Below are 23,036 nucleotides of genomic sequence, written 5' to 3' on the forward strand. Positions count from 1 at the left end.
TGGGTTTACTTTGTGCCGTTGACTTGTGTGTTCCAGCTTGTGCTGTATGTTAGAGCTTCAACCATAGCCCAAATGTACATTGCTGACCAAGAGAACGCCTTCGCACTGGTATTCTTCCTTGAGCATCTAGCATGCTTACAGCTGAACAGGACAGTGGAGAGGTTGAACGCTAGTCCTGAGATTGTAAGAGCAATGTTTTAAGTTCTCCTCCCGCTCCTGTGTCTGCATGCAGCCCATGGGATCAGAGCGGATGGAGATGCGAAAGAGGCAGATGTCGGTGCAGCAGGAGTCGATGGCGGGGGGCACTGCACCAGCCCAGCAGGGCCAGCCGGGCCAGGCCAACCCACGGGGCTCCAATGCGTGTTGCTTCTGCTGGTGCTGCTGCTGTAGCTGCTCCTGGTAGGTCCTCCCACCCAGCGCCCGCTCACCGTGCTCAGCATGGATGATGCTGCTGCTGCACGCAGAACAATGTGGCCAGGGATATTTATAACAGGCGTTAGCTAATGTACTAACTCCATCATCACATTTTATGTCCCATCTGTACATCAGTCAGCCCAAAAAAAATCAATCAACCTTTATCTACATAACACGTTATGTACAAAAACAAAACTGCAATGCTGTGTCCTTTACATTTGAACAAGTTAATTACATAAAGAGAGCTACATAGACTATAAATATCAATCAATCAAGCTGCATCTTATATAGGGATTTTCTAGCTGCAACAGCCACTCAAAGCGCTTTAACATGAGATTAACAGGAAGTTAAACAAGGATGTGATTTATTTAGCAATGGGCATATATTACATTGGTCAATTACAGCATGTATAACATTTATAGTGAATCCATGATGGCCAAGTGTACAGTATATATGCATGTAATCTATGGGAGTGTGTTGATGGGGCAGTATGGGAGCAAACTATGGACTTAAGTCACAGGCAGGGGAGGGGGCATTGGCGCTCAGTTTTTTCCCCCCAGTTAGATGTGAACCCTGGTTCAGCCAAGGGAGGAATGAACATCTGAGTGTCTGTAATGTATGCTAGTTAGTGGTGAATGGTGGGGTTGTGGAAAGTGGCCAATACATATGTATTGGCCACTTTCCACAAAATTACCTGTGTGTGTGTGTGTGTGTGGAGGGGGGGTTATATAATAACTAAATTGTTAAGACTGGGTATATATATATATATATATATATATATATATATATATATATATATATATATATATATATATATATACACTAAGGTAGAGGGTGAATCATGGTCAGGATGATGGCCTAAAGTGTATGTGAAGGCATGTATGCTAAGTATGCTGTTGTCCAGTATGGGGGGCAATGCACAGACCCAGGTTAGGGTAAGGGTGAAAGGTTGGGGTTGACTATGGCAAGATATGAAACTTTACAGATGTTTATATCCTTAGCTTTGTAACACATCCCAATACATTGCTGATCATCTGCACTATATGCATTCCTCAGGCAATGCGTCAAGTATGACCTGTGTAAAAAAAAAAAATCCACTTGACTCCTTGTGCTTAAATTATACTGGGCATGTACAAAATATGATTAATAATCAAACCACATATAAAGTTCAGTCTTGAATCTTGAACCACAATCACAACTCTAAAAATCACTAAAAACTGGTAGAATGGAGTCGTTCAAAGTTGGCCTCCCATGTTTGCGAGTTCTTTAGAGTGCAGGTTTTACATTTTGTGTTGACACACCTGTCTCACCATCAGGAATGAAGACAGGGAAGAGAGGAACCGAAAGGCATCTTATGATGTCAAGGAAGGAACTGCAGACTGTGAAGACACGTGAGACGCACACGCTGTCGCTGAACAAAATTGTCTTCTCTATGAAAAGCATTTCGTAACAGCTCGTGTCAAAATTGAATTGACTTGCTTTCTGTCCTGTCTGCAGGCCCAAGCCCACGCTGGAGGAGGTGCACTCATGGGGGCAGTCGTTTGACAAGCTGATGTGCTGCCCGAGGGGACGGAACTCCTTCCGGCAGTTCCTCCGTACCGAATTCAGCGAAGAGAACATGCTCTTCTGGCTCGCCTGCGAGGAGTTTACTAAAGAGACCAACAAGAGTGTGATCGAGGAGAAGGCCCGGATCATCTACGAAGACTACATCTCCATCCTCTCGCCTAAAGAGGTCTGACAGATCTTAGCTTCACTCTTTTTCTGATATAGCATAATCAAAGCTAAAACTTTGCTTTCTTCCAAGATGGTACCCAGGACAGAGATGGGTAGATGGAGCACAGTGGGTTGTCCGAGCAAAGTAGTTATGCCTATGGGTGACCAAGAGTGTAGGAAAACTGATTCCCTGGTCTCTCTCTCTCTCTCTCTCTCTGTGTCTCTGTCTATGTCTCTCTGCCTCTCTCTCATTTCAGTTTAATTCACCCACTTCACAACTCTCCCTCCTCTTCTCCCTACATCCACACATGAAATACCCACCTCAAATCCTACACACTCCATGTCTAAACTGGATTTACATAAATAGTGTTTTTAGATGATGTTTTCATCTATAGTAAAGACCATTTACACCACATACCAGCTCCGTTTGACAATCTATGATGGACATGCCTTACAGTAAATTGGTGTGAGTTCATCATGGGTACTGTAACATATCCTGGGAAAGTGATTGATCAAGGTCAGGTATGGCCAGTGAGAGCATACGTGTTGGCTATTGCTCACGTTCTTTCTATGACCACTAAGAAAGAACTTGCATTTTCCTTGGCGTAGTGGGTTTTTGCATGAACTTTTCCACAGTGGTTGCACTCTGGATGAATCTGTTCAGCCCAAAAATCAAGTTTGACTGGTCACCTCGGTATCAAAGGGCTTTTGATGGATGTTAAGGCTTTGCTTTCTTGATCAGGACATCATTAGCATTAGACAGATGCTGATGGAATTGATTGTTTAGTCAGTTTTTTTTTTCTAGACCACAAAAATATAACTTCAGTCAGCAAATCTATTCTATAGTTGTCACTGATTTGGGCATTGCAGCATTGTGAAGTTCATGCGGGGAGTGGAGTTGGTTCTTTTATTGAGCACTCAGTTGATAAAAGTGAAGAGTTTTTATAGTTTTTTTCATCTAATAAGGCTCAAGCTGTTAGGGATGTAATTATTCCTCCTTCTCAAACTCTCCTTGACCTTTGTTATAAAACACCTTGCACCCTGCTAGCATTTAAGTAAGTCCCTACTAAGCATCTAACCAATGTCATTACCAAAATGAAACCGTCCTCCTGTTCACTGGACATTTCATTTCATTTAATCTCCCCATTTGTCCAAGCCATTATCAATTCCTCACTTTTAGCTGGTCAAATGCCTGATTATTTTAAATCCACTATAGTTCAGCTACTTCTCAAAATGCCATCTCTTGCTCCATCCATTTTAAATAAGTTCCACCCAGTATCTAAACTTCCCTTTCTGGCTAAGGTCTTGGAAAAAAAATAGTTGCTGGCAGCTCATTGATCACATGAATGGCAATGGACTCTGATACATTTCAGTTAGGTTTTAGGACAGGTCATAGCACTGAGACACTACTCCTTAGAGTTCTTAATGATATTCTTTTAGCAGCTGACAATGGCCAAACATCTGCTTTTAGATCTTACAGCAGCTTTTGATACAGCTGACCATGGAATTTTAATTGAACATCTTAAGCATTGGGTTGGCATATCAAGTATAGTTTTAGATTGGTTTTATTCTTATCCTTCTAATAGGCAATTCTATTTGGCCATTGGTGAGTTTAAATCCTCCACCACCCATTTCTCCTGTGGAGTGCCTCTAGGCTCAGTCCCTGGCCCTTTATTATTCCATAAATATGTCACTTCTTGGTCGAATCTTTCACAAGTGCAATATCAGTTTCCTTTCTTGTGCAGACGACTCCCAGATCTATTTCTCATTTGACCCCAACAGCACAAGTGGTCAAAATTCAATCTTTTCTTGTAGATGTTAAAAACTGGCTTTCTCAAAACTTTCTTCAGTTAAACTTTGATAAATCAGACACTATTATCATAGTTCCAGACCCCTCCAGTGAGCACTTCTCCTCTTATTTAGGTACTCTTTTTAAAATTGCATCAAAACCCAGTACAGAGATCTGGGTGTTATCTTTGATAACAACCTTAACTTTGACCCAAAGGTTAATTCAGCCGTTAAGTCATGCTTTCTGCAACTTTGATATAGCTCGGAAATTAGATCTTTTTTATCTGTTAAGAATCTGGAAACTGTCATCCATGCTTTAATTACATCCAGCTTAGACTACTGTCTACTACTACTACTACTACTACTACTACTACTACTACTACTACTACTTTTGGCTGCTCCCGTTAGGGGTCAACACAGTGGATCGTCCGTTTTCATCTTATCCTGTCCTCTGCATCTTCTTCTGTCATGCCAGCCACCTCAATGTCCTCCTTCACCATATCCATAAACCTCCTCTTTGGCCTTCCTCTTTTCCTCTTCTCTGGCAGCTCCATCATCAGCATCCTTCTCCTAATGCACCCAGCATCTCTCCTCTGCACATGTCCAAACCATCTCAGTCTTGCCTCTCTTGCTTTGTCTCCAAACCATCCAACCTGAGCTTTCCCTCTAATACACTCTATATATATCCATCTATCCATTATCCGAACCACTTATCCTGCACTCAGGGTCGCAGGGATGCTGGAGCCTATCCCAGCAGTCACTGGGTGGCAGGCAGGGAAACACCCTGGACAGGCTGCCAGACCATCACATATTATACTAATATGATATATATAACAAACGTTTAACCATCAATCAGGCTTAATGTTTTGGGTTTTTTTTTCAAGTGAGCAAACTTAGTGTGTAATGCCAACGATGGCTTATCTCATGCTCGTTGATAATAATTAAAAAAGTATTTTACAGTTCTCACTCTCTGATTGACCTTCTTCCTCGGTGTGCAGGTGAGCCTTGACTCCCGCGTGCGTGAGGTGATCAACAGGAACATGCTGGAGCCCAACTCGCAGACGTTTGACGACGCCCAGCTGCAGATCTACACGCTCATGCAAAGAGACTCATATCCCCGCTACATGAACTCCCCAGCCTACAAAAATCTGCTCAACAATCTGTCGGAGCAGTCCCCCGAATCCAAGGGGGGCGATGACCTGTGATCTTTTAACTTTAACCACCACCCCAACTTTTTATTTGTTTTTCTTTGTATGTTCAGTGTAGGATTATACATGTGCCGGGCCTCGGATGTGGCCCCTTCCCAGGGATCTCAGCGCTAATTGTGATCTGCACCCGACCGAAGACACTCAGGTCTCAAAATCCACCCGAGGGCTCGACACCACAAAGTACTGCTACAGATCAACATAGGAAAAACACTCCAAAGGAATACGAATACACATTTTATTCTTTTTTAAAAATAGAAATAATCTATTTTATTTGGGTTTGGATTTTTTTTATATATATATATATATTCTGTTGTTTTGCTTTGTGGTTGTTTGGGGGGGGGGGAGAAAAGGATTCTTACCGTAGACTATATATATTTATGAGTTTGTAAATAGCGAAAAAGGGAATTGTGGGTATTTTATGGGGAAAATGCCTGGTTCTATTTATTGCGTATGAAAATCAAAGCTAAAGTCAAAGGCTACATGTTAGCTGTACTTAACGTACAGGCAGCTTTGTGGGGTACTGTACGATTTACTTTGGTTACAAACGTTTCCTGTCGGCTAACCTCACACTTTGGTACTTGTAACACTGACTTGGCAACTCCACTTCGCGGCCATTACGTGAGAAGGTAAATGTAAACGTAGTTATTGGTGACGTAAGAGAAAGTCACAGCTCGTCAACAATAGCTCTACTGCCGTCGCGTGCAATTTAATGAATAAAACTCAAATCAGTGATAGAAGTTAATTCAGTCTTAACCAAAAGAAATAGTTGACTCAGCCTATTTTCACGTTTTTGTTTTTTATTGTGAAATACTCATGAAAAAACGCCTCATCGTTCTTATTTTATTGAAAGCCAGTCGGTTGTTTTACCATAGTCTGACTATTCTGAAAATGAAAACAAGTATTTTTATTTATGGATTTTTATTTGATATCTATTGCCAATACAAGAAAATACCAGCAAGTACAAAGTATGTTTAACTATACTATCAAGTCGTGCACTGTCAATAATACGAGCGGATAAACTGGTGAGAATGAGAAGTATTTTGATGAGCCTGATCATGTTTTTAAAAGGGACTGGTGTCCCGGGCGTCCGGGTAGTGTCTATTCCGTTGCCCAACGCCTGTTCGAATCCTCGTGTTACCTCCGGCTTGGTCGGGCGTCCCTACAGACACAATTGGCCGTGTCTGCGAGTGGGAAGCCGGATGTGGGTATGTGTGTTGGTCGCTGCACTAGCGCCTCCTCTGGTCAGTCGGGGCGCCTGTTCGGGGCGGGGTGGCAGCGTGATCCTCCCACGCGCTAGGTCCCCGCCCCCGGTGAAACTCCTCACTGTCAGGGGAAAAGAAGCGGCTGGCGACTCCACATGTATCGGAGGAGGCCTGCGGTAGCCTGCAGCCCTCCCCCGGATTGGGAGAGGGGGTGGAGCAGCGGGGTGATTGGCTAGGAACAATTGGGAAGAAAGGGGGAGGGGGCGAAAAAAAAGTGACTGGTGTCCTTTTCTATGTAAACAGGTCGGGTTGAAGACGGCGAAGGCGCTACGGTTATGTGCGGAAAGGGCTCGACAGTGATACTGACAGATTTGGTGACTTCAGCGCCTCAGTGTCCAAATCCTCTCTGTGGTTTTACATACTGGCTGCCAGTTGAAATTGACACAGGGCCAGGCAATCTTAGCAGTGACACCAAAGCTACCATTTAAACTGTGTTAATGCGTTTTCCAAGAAACGTGTCCACTTACTAAAAAAAAAAAATTGGGAGTTGCCAAGTATTTAATACTTTTTATGTATTCTGGTAGTTTTTTAAGTTGAATTATGTTGTTGCCTCACGACCATGTCACTCAAAGACAAGATCCTCGCTCGGGGAAGTGCCTTTACATTCGATTTCGTAACATCTCTCGCGCGGGCGACGGCGTTTCTCAAACCCCTGCCATACGGATGGTTTAGCGGAGCACCCTCGAGTCGGTTACTGGAGAGCGTCCCTCTCATTGGCCAAATCACAGCACGTGTTTTGTCTCGACTCCGTCGTCATCGCTACATAAATTCGTTCGGGTTCGCGCTGCCAAACGGTGTAGGGATGATTTACGGCGACCCATGCCTTTGTCGAGGGCACCGGAAGGGTGGCGGACGGATCGGGCAGGTCGATTTTCGAGTCGTCCGCCCACCAGCGTGCGTCAAAAGCGACACTTCTACTTGTCTTAGAGAGTCAACATTTACTTACTATGTGCAATTTGAGCTGATGGATACACCATGTAGATCAACCTCAAACACAATCTAAGCCAACGGTTTGGAGTGATACTGCCTATAAATGTTGTTTCTTCTGTTAACTATATGAAAATGTGTTATTTTGCGCTAAGTTTACTGAAGAAAACATTTAAAAAAACAAAAACAAAAAAAACAAATAATGTGAATGTTTACAGTATATTGGTTAGGTTTTTTTTTCTTTCTCTTTTATTCTCCAAGTAAATACCGACTTGTGGGCATTTTGATTCTTTAAGATAAAATAAAGCACAATAATTTTACAGACTCTGCAATGACTTTCCAGCAAAAGCACTTAGACCCCCCCCCCCCGTCTGCCCAGAGCAACACGGGATGTCTGGTACACAACTGGCACACCGGTGTGTTAGAGGAACTTAAGAATGAAAACCCTGCTATATTCAGAGATGTATCATTTACGGTGTTATGAGTGAACAAGCCGATCGATCCAAATATTGGTGTAATGACGCATGACTTAGCGCTACCAAAATAAATCATTATGTGCCACACAAAAAAAGGTTTTCAGCATAGTATTCTGTACAAAATATTTGGACCCACCTGCTGTCAATGTGCTCATGCAATGATCAGGTGAGCCCAAGTGAAATCTGATTTCTCATTGATTTTATCCGGTTTATCACTTATCATGAGGCTAAAGTGCGTAGGAATAGCAGGAAACAGCTGCAGTACTTGAAGGCCTGACACACAATGCCAATATACACACACGCACAACACAAACCAGAGATGCATCTCCATATTAAATGGTACTCCTAACGTTTTGGACGCTTTTCATCCACATTTTTTTGTTGTTGTTGCTACTGAGTCCCGTGGGGAAATTATGCTCTGCATTTAACCCATACTAGTTGTGTAGCTAGGAGCAGCAGGCAGCTGCTGTGCAGCACCCGGGGACCAACTCCAGTTTGCCTTGCCATGCCTCGGTCAGGAGCACAGACAGGAGTATAAACCCTAACATGCATGTATTTTTGATGGTGGGGGAAAACGGAGAAAACCCACCGCAGACACGGGGAGAACATGTAAACTCCACACAGAGGACGACCTGGGATGGATGACCCCCCCAAGGTCGGACAACCCTGGGTTTCAAACCCAGGAGCTTCTTGCTGTGAGGTGACAGCGCTAACCACTGCGCCACCGTGCCGCCATGAAATTCTTCAGTCATTTAGCAAAGGGATGACTAACAGAACAGAAAAAATAATCAATATTCTTGTGTGACCACGACTGTTTGCTTTTAGATACGACAGCACAGCTGCCTATCAACATGGAGTGGTTGCATCTGGCAAAAGAAAAGAAAAACAAAAGAAACAATGAGGACTGATTTGTCTTCTCAATGGTTTAGGCACATTATATGATCCCTCGACAGTCGACAAATTATTTACGCATACGTGAACATTCACATTCATGAGATGTAAATATGACCCCCACATTACGCATACAATCAGTGCACAAACACCAACAAATCATCATAGACAATCCTCGAGTAACGAATGACACAGCACTAAAGACTGAGGAAATGACCAATGACAGACACTGCTCTGCTTTTTATCAAACTGATTACATTTTATTGGGAAATTAAATAAAATATTCTCGTGAGGGTAAAACAACAGTAAATGTAGGATGCACGTTCTCAAAAATGTTGAAACTACATATAAAAAATGTTGGAAAAAGAAACTGAGACAATATTGATCGCATTTATCTGACTGACAAATAGCTATAAACAAGATTGAAAGCAACTTAGGATGAAGGGCGATCGGACAGTGAACTGTGTCGATGAAGATATTCAGATCTTGACAGCTGTGGTGTCGTTGTATGGCGACATGATCACCAGATACCACAGAATACAAAGTTCCAATCTGTTGCAGAAAGACAGAATCCTGGTCCGGGAATTTAGCTACTTTTCACTTCCAAGGATATTGCTTCAACATTCAGCAGAACTACAAAAGAGAGCAGAAGAAGGGGAAAAAAATGTGTTTAATGCTTCTGAGACTTAACAGCAATGACGAAAATACTCTATGTAATATTGAAAATTAAATAACAATAAAGCCCAGAAGTGTGCCTGTGTTACAGCACCCCCTACTGTAACATCCCTGGCACTCCAATAACATAAAGATTTTTTTTTTAATTATCAAAATGTAACCACAAAGCGATTGAGCAACTCATAGCACAGGTATCATGACAGCTCAACATATTTGAATACACCTTACATCTGTAATATGTGATTACATTTTGCTTTTGATTAAAAAAAAAATCTAATCTCTCTCTCTCTCTCTCTATATATATATATATATATATAGATATTAAAGCCCCAGTCCAAACAAAATCTGGATTAGGGCTTCAAACTAATTCAAACTATATCCACTCCAGTTAGATGAGAAAGTCAAAGTTGATGGGAAACACTATACCTTCCATCTATTTCCGCACTCATTGCAGAAGACAAATGTGGTCATCGGCTCGTCAGCACTGCGTGTCTGGACCTAGAAATAATTATAGCATATGGGTGGATTATTAAAAAAAAAAACAGCAGCATGACTTCAAAATATGATTACAGTGGTGAAATTAACATCACAACCAGATAATGCAAAAAAAGGGCCTCAAATTTGAATCTTTATAACTTGTGCGTTATAACGCTACAACGGGACAGATTTTGATACAACTTTGTTTTAAACTAAAAATGTGAACACTGGAAAATTTGAGTTTAATTCTCAGATGTCTCTTCCAAGTTGTAACTAAATGGAACTAGGGTGTCAATATAGGCAAAGTACACCGAAAACAGGTTCATTTGTTCATCGAGATAGTTAAGTAAATCCTTAATGCCATTGCTGGTGACAATGGTAGACTTCCAAACCGCATTTTGAATAAAAATGCCATTTGCTTTATGCCTGCACCTAGCAGCTTTCCCGTCATGATGATGAAGAGTTCAGTGAAACCATCTTATAACTTTTGAGTCAAAGCTTTTAATTTGGTTGCAAATTGACCATCAGTGAATTCCAACAAAATTATGTGAGCTAGCTGAAAGTAGCTGGGCTTGCTGGGAATAATATGCAAACTTGTCCTGGAGTGGTTTTTAGTAACACTACCTCTTAAATGGAGCATAAGGAGAAATCTGTATACCTGTGTGTAGGTACAGCTCTTCCCCTTGCACTTGCTACAAGTAAACAAATCGGTCTGAGTGCCTCCAGTGGTGGCCATCTGGTGGTCCCTGACAGCTTCTTTGGTCAAATTTTTCCTCATCTCTTTCAGCTCATCACTGGCCATTTCCTGAAAAAAACAGAAAGTTGCAAACCATGAGCCAGAGTTGTTGCAACTGCACCAATCCTTTCTTCTCACCACTGCACAAAATTAAGTAAATATGTTCAGATATGGCTGCATGAAAATCAAACTATTATTAAGCCCAAGCATGACAGAATGAACTACTGTCGGCATCAAAAATAAGTTTCAAACAATGATACTCAAAAGACTGTGCCGATATCCCTATTCACCTACTAACCTACCTCAGCAGTCATCTTGGCCATGCGCTCAGGTGACACATTTCCACACAGCACAGTCTTCCTCAGGTTGGGATTCTTTACGTCCTTCAGGTTGGAGATCCGGCTCCGCACACGGTTCTTGTATTTCATGTCAGTGTTCTTAAACTCATGAAAGATACGTGGTGGTGGGTCAAGGAACTCTATTATGGCAACGTAGATTCTAAGCATTAACTGAAAGAATACACACTGAAAATGGTATATAAAGCATTAGGAATGTCTGCCGTTTTCTTTTCTTAAAGGGGAGGAAATGTGTTAAAGGAGGAATTTGAAGGTTTGGAACAAGTGGGATGTTGAATTGTATACACAAAGGGAGAATAGGCAAGAAAAAAAAAAACTGAAGTGATGAATGGAGTGTGAATATACAATGCATCCGGAAAGTATTCACACCCCTTCACTTTCCCCACATTTTGTTATGTTACAGCCTTATTCCAAAATGGATTAAATTCCTTTTTTTTCTCATCAATCTACACACAATACCCCATAATGACAAAGTGAAAAAGGTTTTGTAGAAATTTTTGCAAATTTATTAAAAATGAAAAACTGAAATATTGCATGTACATAAGTATTCACACCCTTTGCTATGACACTCAATGTTGAGCTCAGGTTCATCCTGTGTCTCTACATCTTGATTGGAGTCCACCTGTAGTAAATTCAATTGATCGGACATGATTTGGAAAGGCACACAACTGTCTATATAAGGTCCCACTGTTGACAGTGCATGTCAGAGCAGAAACCAAGCCATGAAGTCAAAGGAATTGTCTGTGGACCTCCGAGACAGGATTGTATCGAGGCACAGATCTGGGGAAGGGTACAAAAAAATTTCTACAGCTTTGAAGGTCCCGAAGAGCACAGTGGTCTCCATCATTCATAAATGGAAGAAGTTTGGATCCACCAGGACTCTTCCTAGAGCTGGCTGCCAAGCCAAACTGAGCAATTGGTGGAGAAGGGCCTTGGTCAGGGAGGTGACCAAGAACCCGATGGTCACTCTGACAGAGCTCCAGCATTCCTCTGTGGAGATGGGAGAACCTTCCAGAAGGACAACCATCTCTGCAGCACTCCACCAATCAGGACTTTATGGTAGAGTGGCCAGATGGAAGCCTCTGCTCAGTAAAAGGCACATGACAGCTCGCTTGGAGTTTGCCAGAAAGCACCTAAAGGACTCTCAGACCATGAGAAACAAGATTCTCTGGTCTGATGAAACCAAGATTGAACTCTTTGGCCTGAATGCCAAACATCACATCTGGAGGCAATCAAGCACCTCTCATCACCTTGCTAATACCATCCCTACAGTGAAGCATGGTGGTGGCAGCATCATGCTGTGGGGATGTTCTTCAGCGGCAGGAACTGGGAGACTAGTCAGGATCGAGGGAAAGATGAATGGAGCAAAGTACAGAGAGATCCTTGATGAAAACCTGCTCCAGAGCGCTCAGGACCTCAGACTGGGGCGAAGGTTTACCTTCAACACGACAACGACCCTAAGCACACAGCCAAGACAACAAAGGAGTGGCTTTGGGACAAGTCTGTGAATGTCCTTGAGTGGCCCAGCCAGAGCCCAGACTTGAACCCCATTAACATCTCTGGAAAGACCTGAAAATAGCTGTGCAGCGGCACTCCCCATCTAACCTTACAGAGCTCGAAAGGATCTGCAGAGAAGAATGGGACAAATACCCCAAATATAGGTGTGCCAAGCTTGTAGCTTCATACCCAAGAAGACTTGAGGCTGTAATCGCTGCCAAGGGTGCCTCAACCAAGTACTGAGTAAAGGGTGTGAATACTTATGTACATGCAATATTTCAGTTTTTTATTTTTAATAAATTTGCAAAAATTTCTAGAAAACCTTTTCCACTTTGTCATTATGGGGTATTGTATGTAGATTGATGAGAAAAAAAAGGAATTTAATCAATTTTGGAATAAGGCTGTAACATAACAAAATGTGGGGAAAGTGAAGGGGTGTGAATACTTCCCGGATGCACTGTAGGTGCCACGTGCACTGATTTGAATAGGCCACGACCTGCAATGCTTATGTTGTTTTTCCCTGCTAAACAGTATCCAAATAGTCCATCACCCACATGGACAATCAGCCAATAGCAGCTGAGATGAAGACGGCTCATTAATGGAAGAGGCCAAACTCTGAAGCACAACAGACAGTCTTTGCTTGTCAACTGACAGTCCAGCAGAACACCGATCTCTACAGACCCATAAAGAACAGCACAACTTAACAGCCTTGACACAAATTAGGGATCGCAGTCAACCACTGTAAAGAATTCCGCTTCCTTCAGCAAAAACATACAAGTTGAAAATGGTTAAGGAATGAAACCACTGAACAACCAGGGGATTAGGGAAAAAAACAGCCCGGTTTGATGATCCATATCATTTCAGTGACGAGAGGACAGGGACATCGAGAAAACCACATGAGTCCATGCAGCCCTAACACTGTAGGACAAGTTTGTGGGCTAGTGGTAATGGTGTGTAATGTGTTTCAAAGTGCACAATGGGCCCCTTGAAGTGGAACCAAGTTTTAATGCCACAGGATGTCTGTACATCACTGCCAACCCTTCATGGCAGCAGTGCATTCATCTGCGACCGCATTTTCTTCCAGCAGAATAATGTCCGATGCCACAAAACTAACAGTCAAGAAAAAGTTTCACAAACGGGACAATGAATTTAGCTTTGACATGGGACCTCCCAGTCACCAGACCTCAATTTGAACATCTGCAGGTTGAAATGGAAAAAGCTACTGAGAGTAGGAATTAACTACCAGCCAACTCAACAGACCTGTTAAACACATTGGTATCAGTATCCCTGTTAAAGTTTACAGAGTCCCACTGCCCTGACATACACTTGGGTTGGTATTCTGTGCTGGGGGTAAAGGGGGGGATGACCCATTGGTAAACAAGAAAGTCTACTAGTGATATGAAAGAATGCTTTACCATTTTATATCAATAGCATTGAGTTGTACCAAGGCTAAAGCACAGCACAATTGCTGGGGCTATACAAGGACATGCTTCCTTTAATAAACTTTCTATCAACTACACAATACACAGCAGCTATTGCTTGCAAAAACAAACAAAGAAAAAAAAGAGAAAAAACAAAAACGTGTGCTTTAATTTCTCCTTTTCTCTGCAACGCGCATGCAATTGTGTACGTCTGCTATGTGTGGAGCAGACCAAAAACAAAGTGAATGGGGACAGAAGGAGTATAACAGTGGAGATTGTCCTTTTAGTTAATCTACTGCAGGTGGGGCGTACAGGTGGTGTGGCAGTCTATTTCGTTGCCTACCAACACGGGGATCGTTGGTTCGAATCCCCGTGTTACCTCCGGCTTGCTTGGGCGTCCCTACAGACACAATTGGCCGTGTCTGCGGGTGGGAAGCCGGATGTGGGTATGTGTCCTGGTCGCTGCACTAGCGCCTCCTCTGGTCGATCACGGCACCTGTTCGGGGGGGGGGGGGACTGGGGGGAATAGCGTGATCCTCCCATGCGCTACATCCTCCCGGTGAAACTCCTCACTGTCAGGGGAAAAGAAGCAGCTGCCGACTCCACATGTATTAGAGGAGGCATGTGGTAGTCTGCAGCCCTCCCCTGATCGGCAAAGGGGGTGGAGCAGAGACCGGGATGGCTCGGAAGAGTGGGGTAATATGCTGGATACAATTGGAGGGGGGAATCCAAAAAAAAATCTACTCCAGGTGGTGGTGTAATGTTTAAGAGTAAGTGAGCACTTGTTTTAGCGTTTCTCTGCCCACTCACTCTAACAAAAAAAAAGGGTGCAGGATAGGAGGACAGTGAGGGTGGGGTGGCGTGGAGGCGTGGAAGTGTGGCAGCGCTGTAGTAGAGAGCCAACTAAATTCTAAGCAGATTTCGGAGAAGCTGTGGCGTGGCAAACACCGGTGTGTTGCATTTCTATGTGGTTCATATCTTATTGGTTCAGCATGCTGGACCCCACGTGTGTTGGCTTTGCAATATTGGGTATTTGTGTCTTTGGTCCATATGACAGACAATTTGAGAGAGTTGACTGTAATGTACAGTTTACCTCAAAAGAAAGAAAAGCACAGATTCTCTCCCTCTCAAAGCAGCCATGTGATACAGTCTCGTTTTTATGTTGAATGACTGAACTTGTAACACTTTTCAGTGTTCATGCCCTGATGAATCTAGGCTTTTCTTAAAGGCAAAAAAGAGGCTAAAAAACAAAATATAGGTGACAAAATATAGGGATACATCTATATATTACACATCTATAAAACAGCAAGAAAATCCAATACACAGCAAACACTTGTATTTCCAATTGAGCTTTGAAATCATAGCTGATCAAAATTCACTGGAAAGGATATATTCCTCTATCTGCGCTCCAAGTTCTTCACAATCAGCACCAATAGCAATATAGTCATCTAGAATAAAGGAAGGCAAGGAGTTGGGAGACAATTGAAGGGTTGAAAACAAAAACATAAACAACTCACCTCAGGCCCACAGTAAACAACAAATCCAAAATAGATATCGAGAGACCTCATTGTCCATATTACGATAATAGGATTACCGCCAGTCTGAAGTGCGTTGGCCAGCATCTCCCTGCACTTGATCCTGACTGAGTCAGTGGTGCTGGGGGCGCGGGGAAAGGTGGAGATGAGTGTGTTGGGTGCAGCATCGGCCTGCTCGCTCTTGCCGCTGGAGTTACTGCTGGAACTGCTGATGGAAACATTAATAAAGACGTGTCAATGTCACCTGTGATGTAAGACCTACCAATACGATTTTCCTCTGTCACAATCTAATAAACCAAGTCTTACTGACAACATTTCCACAGAAAGAATTTCCCCCCCTTTTACCTTTCTTCTTTAGCCTCTGGGCTTCCCTGTGAGGGTGAGAGAACGGGTGTTGATTGCTCTTTTTTCTTCTCCTCTGAAGGTTTGTCCACACCTCCGGGCTCATCTAGCATTGAGATGAAAACACAGTCAAACAACACTAGGAATGTATCCAGATGGCGCCACATAACAAAGTGCTTGAAAAGACAAGACAATGACTTGTCCCGCTACAATTTACAGACATGAGAAACCAGCTAACATCTTGCTTTGACCACAGAAAGTTGAATCAGTTCATCTGGACACATCTGAGAGAGAAATGTTTCATCACTCATCTAAGTGACCTCTTCAGTCTCAACTGACTGCATGTAGCAGTCAGTTGAGACTGCTACCTGCAGTCAGTTGAGACTGCTACCTCTCATGGGTGCCCTTATAAACAATACAGTGGCATAATGACCGAAAATAACTCTATTAACTAGAGTTACAATGGCAATGTGTAGTATTCACAGAAGATTGGGGAATAGGTGCAATCACAACATTGTAAGATGGCGACAGATGTACTCTTAGCCCCGCCCCCTTCGGTTCAGGGTTGGTAATGTCCTCTTCCCATGGATGGCCTCTTTGCAACCATTCCCCAATCCTCCGTTTATTGCTCATAATAAGGGGTGGGGATACCTGCAGTCAGTTGAGACTGAAGAGGTCACTTATGCCCCTTTTCCACTACATGGTACCGGCTCAACTCGACTTTTTAATTTTTCCATTACTGGAAAGTACCGGCATTTTAGTAATTGTTGCCACTTTTTTGGTACCACCTTTGTCGAGGTTCCTAAAAAACTGGAGTGGGTACCAAAATCAATGCAGAACAGCTACACTGAGGGGGTACTGTTACAGTAATGGAAAGCGACACTGCGAGTCGAGCCGAGCCGGTATCATGTAGTGGAAAAGGGGCATTAGATGAGCGATGAAACGTTTCTCTCAATAAACGTTGTGTGCAGATGAACTGATTCAAGTTTGTGATTTCCTTACCTGGATTATTGAGCATGCATGAAGATATCTTGCTTTTACATGCCCAAGTGGACACGAGGGAGAAGGCAACCACTTTGACCGGTTTTCCAAAAAAAACATGTATACATAAGTAAAAGTCACACATTTTAAAGGGAAAACTTTTCTGTAATGCTTACCCAAAAGCTTCTTCCATGATTTTATCAAGGACTTGGCTAGAGAAGTCACCTCCTCGTCTGTGCTCTGCTTGCGGATGGCATTGACAGACATCCCGATTCTGGTGGACTGTGAAAAGAAGGCTGTCCTTCAGTCTTGGTGACTTGAAATGCTGTGTATATTAAATGAAGTGTGAGGTAAAAGGACAAACCAGAGCATAGGTTAGCTAACTACCTGAAGAAGCTCCAGAGTCATAGGGACACTGCGCAGCTCTTTCAGGAGGTCCAAAGCCCCAGACTGCAGGGAAGTAGGAGGGGTTATAAACAAACAATCTCAAACTGAATACATTGTAATAACATGATATTTTTGACCTGATGCTTTACCCACAGTTGGGTCAAGGGTACCAATTAAGCAATTACTGACCAATTTCAGACAGTTTCGGATTTGCTGCAGTATAATATAGGGTTCAACAATAAGGACTGCCCAGGGCAAGCGAAATGCCACACTGGGCTAGTAAATCAAAAAGATAATAAAAAATGTCTCGATAATTTTTTTCGATCATTGTCGTATCATAAGTTATGTTCTTGTTCTCGTTCACTGGCATGCAGTATAGCCCCATTCCCTTGCACACATCGGAGAATTATTGGCACGCACCATTGGCCAATCATTGGCTAATCAAGAATTGAGTAGGCTAGTCATGTGATGCATGGCTGTCAGACTTGTCACTCAAGAGAAAATGGTGGCGGATAAAGACAACATTTATGAACTGAAGCGCAAGAGTATTTAAATTATCCTGGAAACAGGAGTTTAGTTGGGTTGCATTAGAGGATGTGGGCGAAACTCCAACTATGTATTGCACAGTATGTCTGAAGTTTGAGAGCAAGGCGGATAGAACAGGTCATTTTTCAAAGGCTCGTCAAGTTTCCAAAAAACATCGCGGAGTGCCATAAGAAGAGCCAACAGCATCTGGCCTGCATGGCAGCTAAGCGGGCTGCTGACAACCCCTCCTCTGAGGCGTTGCCGTTGCTTGTATGAAATATGAACGCCAAGGCGGGGCGTCTGGGTAGCGTAGTGGTCTATTCCATTGCCTACCAACATGGGGATCACCGCTTCGAATCCCCGCGTTGCCTCCGGCTTGGTTGGGCATGCCTACAGACACAATTGGCCGTGTCTGTGAGTGGGAAACCAGATGTGGGTACGTGTCCTGCTCGCTGCACTATCATTCTGTCGGTCAAACCTTGCACTCACAGTTCATTTTCTTTTTTCTTTTTTTTTCTGTTTCTTTTTTTCTTCTTTAATTTATTTCTGATTTTTCCCTTTTTTCTCCCAATTTAGTGGCCAATCGATCCCTATTTTAATTCAAACACCCACCCTCGTACTGTGTGCGTTCACCAACTGCATCTCTCCGCCGGCAGTCTCGAAGGAGACCGCCTCCCCACTTTCGTGACAAGGCGACTCCAGGCCGAACCACTGTTTTTTCCGACACACCCAGAGACGCATTCATGTGACGAACACAAGCCGACTCCGCCGCCCTCCCGAAGACAGCGTTGCCAATATCGCTGCTTCGTCGAGTCCGGTCATAGTCGGATCTGACGAGACCGGGGCGCGAACCCCAGTCCCCAGTGGGCAACTGTATCGACACAAAGCCAATGCTTAGACTGCTACACCACCGCGGACCACAGTTCATTTTCTATGGGGTTAGCATTTTGTGTTTTTCAGAAAAATATTTGTTAATGTTCAAACTGATTATTTTACAACTGGTGTTATGAATAGCTTATCATTCCATCACATCACAACCATGAAAAGGTAATGGGCAAATAACAACGCCATATATACATGGTACTCACACAAATTATTAAAACACAGAAAAAGCTGATTTTGTATTTTGTCCATAGAAAATGAATTGTGAGTGTAAGGTTTACAAAGTATGTCTGTGTGTGTGTGTGGGGGGGGGGTTAGGTCTTGTCAACTTCTGTACTATTTTATAAATGTTGAATGGCTACGGTTTAAAAACAAAGAAGGCTGAATGAATTTTGATTAAATGTGTGACAGACCGGATTAAAAAAAAAAAATTTTCCCCTTATCTACGTTGATAGATTTTAGAGCCAACTTCTTGATGCAGTCATCAAACGCATGAGCTGTTTGAAGGACCTGGGGACTCATTCATCAATTGTTCGGTATGTACAAATTTGCTCTTACACACCCATGGGATCTTTTTAGCCCTAAAGTTTGTCTGACAGACCACTGTAGAACCTGGCCAACCCCTGAATTTAGACACCAAGTGACTAACACTGATGTCTTTGCAAGCCTGAGTGATTGCTCATTGCAAGAGGTATACAACAGATGTTAGGGGGGAAGGAATAATAGCTAGAAAAGCACTATATAAAATGCAACTTGATTAATTGACTGAACCATGAGGCTTTGCTGCCACCTGTCAGACAATTTGCAGGGCTAAAAAATTCCATGAGTGTGTAAGAACAACTTTATACGTACGAACGATTGATGAATGAGGCCCCTGGAAAGTGACAAGATTCTTCAGGCAGCAGCAAGTTTGTTGGACCCGAGGGAGTGGCCCGCAGAGGAGGCAGACCTGGCTAGTTACGGAGCAGACCATCTCCGTGTCATCACAGACCACTTTGTTGACATACTGGATAGCGAGGGCTGTGACAGGGGTCAGGCAAGGCACCAGGAATGGGCAAGCGCAAAAGTGGTGATCAAAATGCTGCCCCAGGTCCAATAAAGCAAGGTATGGGCAGACTTTTTAACAGACCCTGATAGGCTGCAGAGCTTCTTGCCGATGGTGGTTGAGCTGATCCTCCTGCTCCCACTATCCACTACTGCCTGTGAGCAAGGCTTCAGTGCCATGAAACACATTATAACAGATTCATATAGCAACATTTCAATTGAAATATTGTGGAAACTGCTATACATTAGCACTGACGGGCCAGCAGTCGCCAATTTCAATGTGGAGTATGTTGTACAAAGACGGCTGTCAGTAAGGCAGAGCATGTCAGTGTAATTAAGATTTGTATCTGCATGGTTTCAGGCAGCATAGTGGCGCAGTAATTAGCATGGCTGCCTCACAGCAAGAAGGTCCTGGGTCCGAGCCCTGGGGTAGTCCAACCCTGGGGGTCGTCCCGGGGTCGTCCTCTGTGTGGAGTTTGCATGTTTTCCCTGTGTCTGCGTGGGTTTCCTCAGTTTCCTCCCACAACCCAAAGACATGTAGGTCAGGTGAATCGGCCGTACTAAATTGTCCCTAGGTGTGAATGTGTTTGTCGGCCCTGTGATGGACTGAAGGAGTGTCCAGGGTATCGCCCCGCATGCCGCCCAATGACTGCTGGGATAGGCTCCAGCATCCCCGCGACCCTGAGAAGGATAAGCGGTTTGGATAATGGATTTGTATGGTTTCATTAGGTTTTTTGATGCGACATATCTGTCTGTAGCCTGTTTTTTCCACTCTCACACACGGTTAAGCTCACTCGCTCAAATCACTCAGTTAACGAGTCCATCTCTGGGGAGAAAGATGGACGGGGGAAGGGTCATACCATTTTCGATATGCAAGAATGTTTGTTGCTACACATCTATGACACGCTGTCCTTGTTAGGTTTCGTTTACTTAAAGACTAAACGTGACAATTAACGATTCTTTGTTGTTATTTGATAAATGCTAATAAATTTAACAATTTGTATAGGGGTACGTAAAAAGACTTCGGGCAAGTAGATTTCTGACCCACTTGACCAAGTTGTCGGTGGGGGGGGGGGTTGAACCCTGCGTAATGCACAGCTTGAGTTTGTCTTTACCCTCATAATACCCCTCACGTTATCGGGTTGTAAAAAAACAAAAACAACCACAGCGACACAATTTGAAGCCCTTGGTCACTTGTCATGTTTACACCAACACGGCGAGACGCAAGCCCTTCAATGCAAGCGAGTGTCGGGGTTTAACGTTGATGTTAGCTACTCGCACTGCTAAGCTGGCTAATGCAGCCTGTGACACTACTGGACCCTTTCCGCGATTGCTGCACCGCCGTCCACCCCCTGCAGAAGCACTGTATGTGGCTTTGCCTTGAGACAAAAAGCTGCAGGAAGACGTGCAAGATAAAAAGACAAAAAAACTAAAACTAAAACGTAAGTTTTAACAGGTAATTGCGCAGCGGACCGTCCGGGTCGTGCAGCCATGTCAGCTAACTAGCTGGCTCCAATACAGTAACTTCTTGGGAGTTGGTATTAGCAGACATACCGAGTGAGACATTAGCGGTTATTTAAAGCGTGTCGCTTCAGTCGAAAAGTGTGTTTCTGCAAAACTGCTCATACCGGTAACGCGTTTCGTTATTGTCGGCCACTGGCAAGGCAAATTTGCCGCTAACGCGGTAGCGCCGACTTGCTAGCTACGCTAACGCGTCAACATCAGCCAGCGCTGGCGGATGCGGGCAACGTTAGCTAAGCAGTCGTTCACGTCCGACACCTCACCCCGTTCTTCTTTTGCGCCATTTTATCCATCTTCTTTGCAATCCTGATGATCTCATCCTCTTCTTTTTTGCCCATATTGGTTGATTGGTTGAAATTTAAAAAAAATGGGATCAGGTGGAAGAAAAGAAAAGACAAAGACCACGCCACTGAGTGAGGGCGAGCGGCGTCAGCTTGGCGGAGCTGCACACCAGAGCGAGCAGACCCGTGGAGTCAACGGCCGAGCTGGAGGCGTTAGTAATGGAGACGGAGTCAGTGATTGTGCACGGGAGCGGTCGGTGCACTGGGTGGATGTCACGCAGCGATAAATGCCGGTTGAGGGGCTCGTTTGTACTTTAATATAAACGACTGGATACGACTAATTGGCAGCCTTTGTTGTCGAGAAATCAGGCATACACCGAAAAAAGTGACTCTTACATTTTGTCCATATCGCAATGTGTCACTAGATGGGGCCACAGTGCCACGTGTATTTCTTTCTATTCTGTTTCAGGATCCCAGTTTGTTTAGATGCCCCTGGAAAAAAGCTTAATATGTGTTCGAGGAGGAATGGAAAGGAAAACTTGGAAATCGCAAGACATTTAACAATTTGATGATTACCATACAGTTTTCGTGTTTACATTATGTTTTGGGGGGATGCCTCACTTGTTTCTGCATGCAGTCTTGTCCCAGCCTCTACTTTTATTTTGTTTTGCATTGTTTCATTATCAATAAGTGAAATGATTTTCCACTACATTATTATTACTGCACTTGTAACCTATTGACCTGTTGGATAGCTATCCATCCTGGGAGACAATCCCCGCTCTGATGCTGTTCCTGACGTTTCACAGACAATTTTCTTCAAAAGGAATTAATTCTGTCATTACCTTTACATTTTTCTCCCCCACTTACAATATGTTTTGCAATCCAAATACCATGGTTTGAGAAACTTTGATTATGGAATGCTGTATTTCAATAAAATTAATACTATACAGCAATATAAAACAGTTAAAAATAACCCACTAAATGTTATAAACTATGCACACGTATTAGTGTATTTACATTTGGTGGTCACAAAGACATTTTTGTGGAAACTTTGCTTTTACAGTCTGGTTTTGGTCTTCACTTTTTAACACCGTCTCTTGCATTGAGACATGCCACAGAAAGAAGCTCCAAAACATGCTCTTCAACGAGGACTAGTTTTTTTTTTGGGGGCTTTCTTTGTGCTCTGAGGCGACTTGTCTTTGCCCATGACTACAAGAATTAATGTCCTTCAGTTTGTCCTCACTTTCCTCTTTGATCAATGGTGGTCTGTCGGCCATGACGGAAGCTGTAATCTTAGTAAACTTGATGTCTGGTACTGCTGGTGGACAAAAGAGGAGCTGGTAGACTGAGTCACCTGATTTTATGTCATGTTGTCTCTCTCTAGCTTCTTAAATCATGCTTCTTCTAAGATGCCAGGCCAATGTCTTTACAAATACTGCCTCCAAAAAGCCATCATGTTGTCCACAGGTAGACTATTTTCCCATTTATTATGGGAGACTATTTTCCCATTTGTTATCTTCACCTTCAAGCAGACTAAGAGGGCAATGATAATCACTTTCCATCTCATCAGTGCCCTCTTCATCTTCCTTCCAAGAAGGAATCACTGTAAGGTCACCGTTTGTAAACTGTCACAGGGCCCACACACACACACACACACACACACACACACACACACACACACACACACACACATATTC

The 23,036-nt window shown here is 43.4% G+C and overlaps 2 protein-coding genes across 2 annotated transcripts; one reads left to right on the forward strand and one right to left on the reverse strand.

Annotated features, from left to right (window-relative positions):
- Positions 1–235: 235 nt before the first annotated feature.
- Positions 236–5,120, forward strand: rgs20 (regulator of G protein signaling 20). Its single transcript, XM_056293798.1, has 4 exons — positions 236–399; positions 1,731–1,805; positions 1,912–2,146; positions 4,914–5,120. Exons 1-4 carry the CDS (start codon positions 236–238, stop codon positions 5,118–5,120), a joined length of 681 nt encoding a protein of 226 aa, XP_056149773.1.
- A 3,800-nt stretch (positions 5,121–8,920) lies between these two features.
- On the reverse strand, positions 8,921–21,520 carry tcea1 (transcription elongation factor A (SII), 1). Its single transcript, XM_056293230.1, has 10 exons — positions 21,322–21,520; positions 17,087–17,149; positions 16,876–16,981; positions 15,722–15,824; positions 15,436–15,584; positions 15,233–15,289; positions 10,870–11,024; positions 10,490–10,636; positions 9,781–9,852; positions 8,921–9,312 (listed from the first exon to the last, which is right to left on the reverse strand). Exons 1-10 carry the CDS (start codon positions 21,394–21,396, stop codon positions 9,304–9,306), a joined length of 936 nt encoding a protein of 311 aa, XP_056149205.1. The 5' UTR covers positions 21,397–21,520; the 3' UTR covers positions 8,921–9,303.
- Between the last annotated feature and the right edge of the window lie 1,516 nt (positions 21,521–23,036).

This window comes from Lampris incognitus, chromosome 14, assembly GCF_029633865.1.
Source record: "Lampris incognitus isolate fLamInc1 chromosome 14, fLamInc1.hap2, whole genome shotgun sequence".
Lineage (NCBI taxonomy): Eukaryota > Metazoa > Chordata > Actinopteri > Lampriformes > Lampridae > Lampris > Lampris incognitus.

Bases quoted from the DNA above. Each gene is read 5' to 3' on its own strand.
- rgs20 (XM_056293798.1), top strand. From the start codon at position 236: ATGGGATCAGAGCGGATGGAGATGCGAAAGAGGCAGATGTCGGTGCAG. The intron at 400-1,730 runs GTAGGTCCTCCC...TCTCACCATCAG, and splicing joins TGCTGCTGTAGCTGCTCCTG to GAATGAAGACAGGGAAGAGA. The intron at 2,147-4,913 runs GTCTGACAGATC...CTCGGTGTGCAG, and splicing joins CCATCCTCTCGCCTAAAGAG to GTGAGCCTTGACTCCCGCGT.
- tcea1 (XM_056293230.1), bottom strand. From the start codon at position 21,396: ATGGGCAAAAAAGAAGAGGATGAGATCATCAGGATTGCAAAGAAGATG. The intron at 10,637-10,869 runs GTAGGTTAGTAG...TGTTTTTTTCAG, and splicing joins TGGCCAAGATGACTGCTGAG to GAAATGGCCAGTGATGAGCT. The intron at 9,853-10,489 runs GTATACAGATTT...AATTATTTCTAG, and splicing joins AGAGCTGTACCTACACACAG to GTCCAGACACGCAGTGCTGA.